General features: G+C 44.6%; 1 protein-coding gene across 1 annotated transcript in view; it reads left to right on the top strand.

Moving 5' to 3' along the window:
- Window positions 1-12,260, top strand: part of PIK3C2G (phosphatidylinositol-4-phosphate 3-kinase catalytic subunit type 2 gamma) — a 330,089-nt gene that overhangs the window by 246,508 nt on the left and 71,321 nt on the right. Inside the window, exon 27 of the mRNA XM_074938223.1 lies at window positions 6,187-6,296. Within this exon, the coding sequence (XP_074794324.1) occupies window positions 6,187-6,296 (110 nt within the window). The remainder of the gene's footprint in view (window positions 1-6,186; window positions 6,297-12,260) is intronic.

Raw genomic sequence — 12,260 nt, 5'->3', positions numbered from 1 at the left:
CAGCTTGGTATCATTTGCAAACTTTATAGGTGTATTCTCTATTCCATTATTTAAACCATTGATGAAGATATTGAACACAACTGGAGCCAGAACTGATCCCTGCGGGAGCCCATTTGATAGCTTGACTGTGAACATGGACATCTGTGCTCAGTGATCTATGCTGGTTACCTGAGAGCTTCTGGATAGATTTTTAAAGTTGTGGTTTTAACCCATAAAGCTCTAAATTGCCTACTACCAGGTCCCCCTGTGAGACCACCTCTTTCCCTTTAATACAGTGCGATGGTTGCAGTCAGCAGAGGTGTTGATGCTAGAGCCCCTTTCATGTAACAGAGAAGGGAATGCTGGGAGAGTGTTCTGCACAAGGGCCACAGAGCTCTGGAATGCCTCCCACCCCAGGTCTCTCATAGTTTGGATCAGTTGGCATTCAGGGCACATTGCTGGTTCCATTTGTTTCACATGGCCTTTGAAAAGAAGTATTGGATTGAGCTACAGGCCAACATACAGCGGTGTGTTAGCGCTTGATTATAAGGTGCAGCTTGGTGGAAGGATGAGTTTGATGGTATTGCATTCTGGTTTGGTAATTGTAAATAACTGATAGGGGAACTCAGAGCCTGTGGATGAGTGTTCTTATTTCTTCTAAAGTGAAAGGAAATAAAACAAACATAGGAAATTGAGTGTGATGGGGTGTATCGTTTGAGGACTCTGGCTAGAGGCCCAGCAATCCTACCACACACCCACACACACACACACACCCTGGGAAGGCACAGTGAAGGTGAGTCTAGGATGACCAGATGCCCTGATATTATCAGGACCATCCCAATATTAGGGACTTTTTCTTATATAGACAACTAATTCCCACCCTGTCCTGATTTTTCACACTGGCTATCTGGTCACCCTAGATGGAGCTTCCAGGCCTGCCTAGAGAGGCCTTGTGGAAGCAGCCAATTAGAGCCCAGTAGACGCCGATAACAAGAGTTGCAAGGCCTAAGCGGGTCAGTCCCTGGCTGGGACAAGAAGGGTGAGGATGGGTTCTCTGCTCTGACCAGAGGAGCTCAATGGGCTGATCTACTGGCCCTAGGAAGGAGAAGACTTGACAACTATAACCCTGAGGTAAGGATGAAGAGAAAGGGGCTACATTGGAAAAGGCCCAGGGAAATAGCAGCAGCAAACTGGAGGCAGTGATGCGTGTTTAAAGGGTCCCTGGGTGGGGACCCAGAATAGTGGGTGGGCTCCCCACCAGCCTACTAGCAAAGTGGCCAAAGCCCTGAGAAGGGGACAAGGCTCTGCTGGGAAGCCCAAGTGAAGGATAGGACTTAGAGGGTCCCAGAGATGGGGCTGAGGGCAGACAGTGTGTCAAACACTTTGCTACCCTGGAAGCCATTCATCCATTTTACACTGAGTGACTTGGCCAGAGGGATGAGCCACTGAAGACCTACAAAGCAAGGTCGACAACCTACAGGGGACGCCTGAGGCAGGAAAGACTGCAGTACCACCCCCAGCCACTGGGGAGCACTCAAGAGATGAGTGCCTCATCACATTGAGGAAGCCCCCGCTTGTCTCACTGAGGTTTGAAGGGGGAACTTGGCTCCCCCCATGACACAAGCAGCCGGTCAAAACTAAAATAATCTAAGTGCCGTATTGTGGTGGCGTGGAGGTCACTCCAGTACACCACCTTTCTGTCAGGCATGGTGCCACAAGTTGGTCTCATTAACCAGAGCCATAAATAAGAGCTTACTCAGCTGCACCCAGGGACACTTGTCTCTCCCACTCAGTCCAACAAGCAGTTTCTGGCTCCTTCCTTCAGGAGATACATCTGTCCTGCATCTGTAAATAATCTCTGCTTCTGGAACCCATTTTGGTTCCTTCTCTTGGTTACTCCTTTCAGCCCTTCCTTAATCAGGAGTCTCCTTTGCAAATGGGCTGCATTAGTTAGTCCCTGGTTGTTCTCCTTAATCAGGAATCCCCTCACCTCTCCTCCGTGGAGCTGAGTTCTCTTAATCACTTTCTCTGGTCCTGAAGTAAGAGCTGTCCTCTCCTGAGCTGAGCTATGGGTTAGCCAGCCATAAGGCCTTTGCCAGCTTCTCCCTCAGCTGGTGCCTTTCCCTTAGCCTTTAGGCTTCAGACTGCTCAGCAAGCTAGTATTTCCCTGTTAGTATTCCTGGTGCTTGCCCTGCTAGGAGAGAGGAGGCAGCCTTTATTCTGGTCCCCTTCTCCCAGCTCATTCCCAGCTGGCTGGGGAGAAGGAGGAGGGAGGGGACCCTTGTCTTGCCCTCTCTGCAAGGGTCCTGGCCCTTAAAGAAACAGTAACAGTATTTCCTCCAGAATACTTCTTATTCCTGGGACTGCTTCCTTTCTCCTAATATCTCCCAGGTCCTTGTATATACAATTGGGCCTTTCAAACTCTTAAAGGGCCATGCCACATGGGCTGACCATTACGCCCCACTACTCTTAAGGGCAGACTGCTCCATCACATATAGTAAAAAGGGTAATTTATAGACAATTAAATAGACTATGGGGTAAGATCTACTTTTGGCTCACTAGTGCAAAATACCAGATGGTAGCAGGAAAGGAAAGATAAACTAACCATCTCATATTTATTTTATGCAGAAAAAGCAGTCTCAAGTTTCCATGATGGAAAGTTCTGTGCATATCTGAACATCTGCATCTTGTCTGCATCTCGTTGTCTGAGTTCTGCTTTCTGAGATGTCTATATAAAGTTGTGTTTTTGTTTGTTTGTTTGTTTGTTTGTTTTTAAAGTCAAATCTGAAGTTGTATAAGGCCAGTTTCAAAATGTGCAGTGCTTGATTGGAGTTGTAAACTCTATCTGCTTTGAATGGTGAGTAACTGCTAGTGGCGTCCAGCAAACTGTGATTATGAACCACAATATTTTCTGGCCCAGTGTGGAGTTAATGCTTTATTCTCTTGGTGATGAGCAGCATGTTTCCAGATATCAGCAGTACCAGTATATGCTCCAGGGAGTGAGGGAAGAAATAAGCCATGAAGTTCCCATCACTCTGAAAAGCAGAAACATCTGTGGGAGGCCCAAGAGCCTTGCTGGAAGAGTTCAGCTACAAAGCCTGTAGTTTATCAGCTTTCCTCTCATTAAAGAATCAATGTGAACTATAGCAGAGTGTTTCTGGGGGCCATGAGCAGCATTCAACTAGTTAAAAAATCATGTGACATCCAGGATTTTCCAGATAGAAATTTCTATATAGACTGGTCTATATAGTTGATTCTCCAAGGAAGCCTAACAAATCAGCTCTCTGCTAAAATGTGAGTAAGAAATAGACAGAGTCATTACTGAGAGATACGAGATATAGATTCACTGACACTAAGTCACTCTGTGTCCTTGGGCAAATCACTCCACTTTGCCACACCTCGGAAATACCATTTGTAAAATAGAGATAGTGAAACTTGCCCATCTTGGTGAAGGGCTTTGAGGTCTGTGTGAAAAGTGCTGTATCAGTACTAGTATAATTAATTGTTTCATGTAGAGATGGGCCTATCCCACAACTCTGGGTCTGAATGCCCATACCCTTGGAGATGTTTGCCATCCAAACTTGGGTCCACCCTTACAGCTGGCCCTTCACCTCCTTTTCACTATGAGCAGATCCAAACATTACCATACTTTGGGGGATTAGAAATCCAGATCCAAATGTTTGTGGCTCAGGCTTATATATAGTTACATCAGATAACTAAAATACCTGTGATGGTCAAGTATTGTAGCCCAACCCAGCTGGTGCCCAAACATATGTGCACTTGGGACAACCAGTTGGAAAATACCCAAAGTCTTGTCTGATCAATCTCCAGCATCACTGTGTTGGGAACCGTCCTTGTCCCATATGATACAAGAGGAAAGAAACTACACAAAGCAGGAATGATGGAGGGGCTGGATGATCCTCAAGGAACCATGCTGCCAGGGGGAACGGTAGCCAACAGAGCAATGCAGAGAAGCCAGTCCTACCCACACAACCTTCTGCTTCCCCAGCACTTGGGCTCGTCTTTCCCATATCCCCAGGGTAGGGAGTCCAAGCCTTGCCACTTGCCTCTGGTGTAAGGTAGTTAGGGCACCAAACTGGAAACTAGAAGAGACATGGATTCTTTTCCCACCTCAACACATAGCATGACATTGGGCAAGACACTTTACCTCTCTGCACCATAGTTGTCCCAGCTATAAAATGGGGATATTTGTACCTACAGTCCTTTGTAAACTGCTTGAAGATGTATGGATAAATAATATTATGTGTTTGTAACTGCAAAATATGATTATTGTGCCTTGCCCATTGTCAAGAAAGGTGAACTCTAACTGGAACAGGTGCAGAGAAGGGCTCCTAGGATGGTCAGGGGAATGGAGGGGCCTACGTTATACCTGGAAACTGGAAGAGCTTGGCTTGTTTAACCCAGCAAAACAAAGACTGTGAGGGGACATGATTGCTCTCTAGAAATATGTCAGGGGGTAAACACCAAAAAGGAAGAAGAGCTATTTAAGCTAAAGGACAATGTTTGCATAAGAACAAATGGACAGAAACTGGTCAGGAATAAATTTAGGCTAGAAGTTAGAAGAAGGTCTTATAACCATAAGAGGGGAGAGGTTCTGGAACAGCATCCCAATAGGAGTAGAAGAGGCAAACTAGTTTTAAAATTGATTTTGTTAAATTATTACCAGGATTATCTGATAGGGTTGCGTGTGATAGCAGGGGACAGAACTCGATGGCCCAGAAGGTCCCTTCCAGTCCTGTGTTCCTGTGCCCATTTTGTATTTGACAGACCCCTCCCAACGGAGGGGAAGATTCTCTTGGAAATTAAACCATTTGAATTCACCTCAGTGATTTTTCAGTCTCCTCTGCGTCACCAGTGTTCAAGTTGTCACAGTTCCAGAAGCAGTCCAGACAGAGCCTGAGACATTAGGCAACATCTCAACCATGGTGCTGGGGAGAAAAGAACCCAAAATATAACCACATTGATTTTAAAAGATGGAAAGAAATAAGGAAAACAAATATCCCTCTTCTCTCCCCCTTTCATTTTACAACAAAAGCTATGTCTCCCTTTTATTTGGTTTAGTCTTCTGAGATCAGGGGGCACTTCTGTCTGCACTGGAAATATATTTCATTGCAGAATGTACACGCTCAAGCAGCAATGGTAAAGTTATATTTGTATTCTTTCTGAGAAATGGGTGGGAAAGATTTTCTCTCTATCACACACAGTCCATCATCTCAACTCGGTGTGGAGAATATGCAAAGTCAGTGGGTTTAAAACATTTATTAGAAACTTTTCTCTTCTTTTTTTAACATTTTAAAGAAGAGACAGGTGTGCTGGACACACTGAACATGTCTAGTTGTCCAGTTCTCATTGCACTGCACTGACAATGTTGTTAACTCTCATTACTATACAAATAAGATTGGAAGGAAGTAAGACTTTGCACTTAGGAAGTGTCGTTCATCCAATAATAATACTTAGGACATATTCAAGCCATTTTACAACATATTCTAGCCTACTAATACTTCTGTAGAGGCAAGCAACTACTATAATACCCTTCTTTTGGACTGGGAAACTGAGGCACAGAGAGGCTAAAGGTACTGGTATGTTGCAACTAAAACTGGGTACATTAACAAAAGCAGTTTCTTACAGGTAGGTGTATGTACCTAATTACATGCATTTGAAATAGTGTGACATCGGGGTGTAATGTTTTTATAGGTATCCCTTTAGGTGTAAGGAGTTCATAGAGTAAGGGGAGACATCCATTCTGGTTTAGTGTTGTTCGGTTGGTGGGGAGGAGGTTATCACTGCTGAAGGCGGTGTTTGCAGCCTGCCCTGAAGATCTGTAGGTGGATGCCCTTTGCTGCCTTAAGGAGGCCGAGAGGGAAAAATAATGTTCCTGTGTATACTGAGGTGGTGGACTCCTCATAGAGGGATCAGTTGCAAGGAATTCAATTCATGAGGTCCTGAATCCATTTGAATACACCGTCTTCTGGTGTATCAATGTGAAGAGGTTAAGAATGCATTTCATTCTCCTAATCCGCTCTCTGCATGTTATACCCAGAGTCACACATTGCCCAAATTAGGAGAGGTTTGTAATTTATAAACGGGGAGAGTTCTTTCTCTGTAACTCCATTTTTTTTCTAGTTAGCCCTGTCTCATTTAAATTATTTTCAGTGCATTTATTGGATCAATCCTATTTATTCAAAGATGCTGCATGCAGGGTTGCCTGAGCTGAACAGCATCCAGGATCTGAAGTATGTGTATGATAACCTTCGTCCACAGGACTCAGACCTCCAAGCCACGAGCCACTTTACCAGGTAAAAAACAGACAAGAATTCAGAAAGTATGCCCTCTTTTAGGCTTAAAGAGACGCTGCCAAATTACAAATCATAGGCTCAATTGATCTAGGGAGTTAGTCAACTGAAATCAATAAATTACACAAAAGATTAACTTGTCTACAAACACAAACACACAAACAAACCCTCTCTTTATGCACATCACTAATAACTCCTTAGATTATGAAAAGAGTTTTTCATACCTAACTTATGTTGCTTACGTTTTTTGCTCAGCTTGCATATTGTAACTACCCTGGTATATTTCTTGTCGGCTTTACTCTAATGCACTGTGACTATGCTGCAGGGTTTGGACTGCAAGCACTTCCAGTGAATGCTTGAATCTTCTAGTTCAAAACGCTTCTTCTTTGAGTTCCATGAAGAATGTGCTTTTTTGTATTGGTTTTTGTAAAATATTTTCAAAAAGCTGTAGGGAGCAATGTGGCCTTGTTGCTAGAGCACTGGGCCAAGACTCAGGAGATCTCGGTTCGATTCCTGGCTCTGCTGGGTGACCTTAGGCAAGTCACTTCACCTCTCTGTGCCTCGGTTTCTCCATCTGTAAAATGGGGATAATGATATTTTCTTCTTCTTAAGCACTTTGAACTCTACAGATGAAAAGCACTGTATAAGAGCTAGGTATTATTAATAATCGCTTTGCAGCTTGATTGGTATTAGCATAATATGAAGCTTTTAATCTCGGATTCAGCTCAGCTTGGTCGGGACTGAAGGTTAATGGCAGTTTAGCAGTCTGAATGAAACAAGTTTGATCTCAGTTCTGGTTTTTGTGGACAAGCGTTCACCACACAGAAATCCCCACCACATATGGTGCCTTTGTCTCAATAGATAGGCCAAGCGCTGAATGGGCCACAAGTGTTGAGGCCCAGCATGGGGAAAGCTCACATTGTCACAGCTTGCACTGTACTTCCTCTTGGGAAAGAGGACCCCAGAGTATTGCCCAGCACCTTTGAATACAACCAAAGGCAATATTAACATTTTAATACATGAGAGAAGGGCCTGAACCCAAACAATTGAATCAATGCATTGCTCCTCTTAAACTCTCTCTGGAATTATCTAGATCTGCACCTTGATGTCAGTTTGAACTGTGTTGCTCAGGCTTGTCTTTATGATGTGTCAATAACTTTTTAGAACACAGCAGAGTCCCCAAGTCCTCATTTTAACCCCTAGATTTTCCTTATTTCCCCATTGCCCTTTGATTACAGTTTCATTTGTTTTTAATTTCAGCATGACATTTAAGATCAATGTTGATCCCATCTCCTCTAATCCCTACTCGCTCCCATCTCCTCACAGTTTAAAGTATTGTCAAGCTGCAGCCTTGTGTACTGCAAGCACAGAGTAAAAACAAGTCCTGTTAATAGTAATGATAAGTTACATCCATGCATCAAACAGGGAATAGATCCCTTAATGATTTCCTCGGAGTATAACTGTATGCTTGCAGTGACTTGAAACAAAGGTCTGATTGTTAGAATTATTGTCAAACAAGATCTTAAAACCCTGGAGAAATGTACAATTTTGCTAGAGTGAATGTTTTTTTCTCTTTTAATGTAAATGAGGTTTGTTTGCACTGTCTGTGTGTGTTACTCCAAGAAAATCCTCTCATTTCATCAATTTAAATAAGCTTCATGGAACCAGTTAACTCATTGTCAGTTTGTCCCTATTTTAAATTTCTAATCATGGTTTAGCACATGTTAATGAACAAGTTTTAACTAACGTGTTTGTAAATTTTAATGTGGACAGGATGCCAAGACCTGTTGCTAGTCATCCTTAAACGTATGACAGCCTCACTCTTCCTGTGGGGTGCTGTGCAGCCCAGAATCCCTGTAGTGCTGAGTGCACTCAGCATGGTCCCTCGTGCCCTCGGCATGCCTCCTACGCTCTGGGTTATGACAGCAGGCAACGCAGTGCTGATTACACTGGTCCTACACTGCTCCTTCACCAAAACGTTTCTTCCACAGCCCTTTACTGCCCTTGTATGAAAGTGCAGAATGGGGATGAGAATCCAACCATAGATTGAAGGTGCAGACACCTTCCTTGGCTGTGAAATTTTTATCCTCCCATGTCAGCATATGGAGGGGCAGCCACAGCTGTTGGAGTTCAGCTCCATTTGGCGGGGGAATGTCTGAGCAGCCTCAGAGGGCTGTGAAGGAGGTTCCACAATGGTAAAGAGTCAATTGTCATCGACACCAAAAGGGAAGGCAATGATTGTAAAGCTGGCCTGGTTGCACTGAGCACCAGAGGAGCAGGGGAGAGCCAGGATGCCAAAGACACCCTGCCAGAAACTGCTGGCTATTATGAAGTCTGAACAAAAGATGGTGGGGATCTACTTTTGGGGCAAGAAAGTGTGATGACCCATGGACAGTCTGTCTTGGTTGTGGGAAGAATGATCACATAGAAAGATGTTGCCCTCAGGTAGATGCAGTTTAACTATGAGAAAGATAGAGCCACTAGGTGAATATGGAGTAGTCCAGGAAATCAGCCTGAGCGTGTAAAATTAAAGGTAGGCAGGTGGCTATGGGTTTCAAGCTTCCCATTGGTTAGGGTAGATACCTTCACACTACTCTCAGCCCTAGAGATGAGAGTTTGGGGATCTTGAATTATTTGGTAAAGAAACCAGGTCATACTGAGGAACCAGAATGGGTTCCACTCAAAAGAAGGGTTCAACCAACTAACCTCGGGGACAACAGGATTATGGGGTTGAGCAAGCCAGAAAAAAGACTCCAGGGATCTGAAGGTCCAGGGAAATGCTGGCAACAAGAGCTATGAGGTGACTGTAAAACAAATCTAAAAGCTGCAGGCCTTGATGGAAGCTTTCTATCAGGATTTGGATGACTGGGCAAAAATTCATGAGGCCCAAATCACAGAAATTAAGTGGAAATATCCCAGGCTTTGGAGGGTCTAGCTACACAGCTGGAATGAACCAAGCAAATAGAAGCAGACCTTGAAAGGGCAAAGCAAGCATGGGAGAGTGAATGTGAAAGGCTGACCAATGAGATTAAGATGCCTCTACCTGGTAAAAGAAATACTTTGTACTCATGGAAGAAAGTGACAGAACCACAAGTCAGCTTGAAAAGTGGCTCAGGACAGCAAAATCAATTAGAGAACAAGTCATTTAAGCCAGAAGATAAATTGGCAGACCTGGGAGCCCACATGCAGATGACACAAGAGTCACTGCAGGAAGAGACCACCAGAAACCGAGTCTCATTACCCAGCTGGAAGAGTTATAGGATGAAAAGAAGTACTTAAAGAAACAGATGTGAGTAGGAGCCAAGTTAAATCTTGAGAAAGAAGTCTCCAAACTAAAAGATAGACATTTTCTCTCAAGACCAAGCCGTTACTCCAATTCCTCTTGTCTATCACAGGGACAAATGGGAAGAACTGAAATAGAAGTGAAAGAGAGAGAGACCTTTCACCAACCCCCTCTTCTTGAGCAGAGCAATGGAGAAGTTGGGGCTAGAGAATGTCAAGTCTGCCTTGGAGCAGCAAGTTACCCAGATGGAAAAAGATTTGGAGACTAAGCTCCAGGAACTGACCATTCAGGAACTAGCTCTATGCACCCTGGCAAAAGAAGCTGGTTTGGGTGCGGGGGTGGAAACTGGCCCAGGAGTGCAGGACCAGGGTGTTGAACCTGTGTAGAGAGAGGTGATAAGATGGTAAGTACAGAAATGGATTACTGGGGGGCTTGTATTGATACAAAGGGGTTGATTGACCTGTCAGGCCTCCAGAAAGACCTTCTAAGAGGAACAGTCGGTTATTTTATAAAGGTCTGGGTAACCTGTGGCACAAACACTAAGGGTATATCTACACTGCGTGTAAGACCAGGGTTTGAACTTGGGCTCAGGCCTAGTTCCCCTTCTGTCTAAACACAAATTTCTCTAACCCAGGGCTCGGACCCAGGATCCCATGGGACTGAACAGTCTGAGCCTGAATCAAGCCAGGACCCAGGGTTCAAGCCCTATTGCTTTGCCATGTAGACACAGCCCCACTGGACTTGTGCTCAGGGAGTCCACCAAAAATATCCCACAATCCCATGGGCCAATTTTCTTTGTCCTTTGGACAGTCAAGTTTGGTGGACAGTCAAGTTTTCCCACACTGCACCACAAACTAAGGGCTAGAGCGGCCACATTTTGGGAGGGCGCTAGGAAGTCCGGGATATGGGTGGTTGGACTCAGCCCCACATAATGCAGTCTAGATGCTGGAGCTCCAGGCTGGGACCCAGGGTTCAATAATTCCTAACCTGGGATTACAAATAAGTGTAGACACTTGAGTCCTAGATTAACAAACCCAGGGTCTGCTAACTTGAGTTCTTCTAACCCTAGGCTTCCATTGCAGTGTAGACATACCCTAAGATCACATGAATGACAGAAGCTACAATAATGGCAGTAGCTACACAGCAGTTCTCTAGAGTAGTGGACTGCAGTGAACTGGAGGAAAAGGCTGCTACTGCTGATAGGAACCAGACTGAAATCCTGGAACTGCAGAGGCCGGTGACTGAGGACCATAGTGGCACCCAAGTCCTGGTCACATCATATTTTACTGCGGAAGACAAGAACATTGCCAGAGATTTAGTGGATTTCCTGGTTGCAGCTGAACAGGAAGTTCCCACCTGACTAGAGAACATGACCAAACATTAGCCATTGTCAAGCCTACCTTTTGGTACAGAGTGGCACTGGGGAGATGAGGAAGGTATGTCACCTGGTGGCTGGTCCTTTTAAGGGGAGTCTGGGCCCAGGTTACCCATGACAAGCTAATTTAAGGGAGCGGGCCTCTCTAGGCACTTAATCGAATAATGAGCACCTGGTAAAAGGCCGTCAGGGCTCAGTTTCGGGGAGGTGCTCATGGACAAAAGCTCTCCTAAGGGAGAGGAGATCTCAGAGATCACAGTTCCCAAGGAGAAGGGCTGTGCAACCCCTGAGCCTGAGGGAGAGACTATATTCAAGGTTTATTTGTATTTAATAAAGTAGAACCCCAGCCCATTGTCTTACATCTTTTGAACTGTGTGGAGTTCTTAGGAAGCCCTGCGAAACTGAGGCAGGGAGTGCCTGCAGCAGCTCACTGTGTCAGCAAAGGGTGCTGCAGGGCAGGAATGCCCTGCGACAGTCCCAATATCTGATACAATTGTCATTAAAAAGTCAACATGCCAACAAACAGTTATTTCCTACTCTAAGTATGGGGCAATATTGCCACCTGTCAGATACCATGGTATGTGGTAGCTGTTGGCAAAGTTGGACTTTTTTAATGGCAATCAGTATAGTATAATGGTATTACTCCAACATAAAGAGACTGTTTTACCGGTTACCTGAACTGTTCAGTTTTGTCAACAACACCAAACATTGCGTCTTTTGTTATTTAAGAATAGCTCAAACAGTAAAATGACTAACACTGTCATAAATATTCTTGGGATGGATATTCCATTTGTTGGGCTCTTTTTCTTGCCCTTTCATATTTTGAGCCAACAGACTAATGCTACTGGAGGCCGGGCTCTAACCTACCAAGCCCTTTCAGAACTTTAAAGAGTTCTATGCTTTAGGAATTCATATTGCTCTGGTTCTTCATTGAAGGCCCATTCTGTAATCTCTGTTAGCATCTGCACACCATTTTCCTTTGAGCCCCAACACTGGATCACTGCACCATTATGAGCTGACCAGCAGCCACACATTTCCCAGATTACAGGTTCAGGGAGGCTCTCTCTCCCATATTATGGATAAACATAGAGGCATTTGAGACTTAACAAGAGTTTCTGCGTTAGCTTGCCACTTCTGTGGGACCCCTGCCACATGAAATAGCTGCCTATAGTGTATCCCTGCCCTAAACTCAGTTTGAGCCTTGAAACTGAGTTTCATCTCCTCCCCTTTCCTATCCCTTCTCTGCCCCCAGAAAACATTTTATCCACAGAACAGGAAACCCTTCCTACTCCTGGAAAGAGATCTCCAA

This window comes from Natator depressus, chromosome 1 (assembly GCF_965152275.1).
Source record: "Natator depressus isolate rNatDep1 chromosome 1, rNatDep2.hap1, whole genome shotgun sequence".
In the NCBI taxonomy this organism is placed as follows: Eukaryota; Metazoa; Chordata; order Testudines; family Cheloniidae; genus Natator; species Natator depressus.
This window is presented reverse-complemented; position numbering and strand designations above follow the sequence as displayed.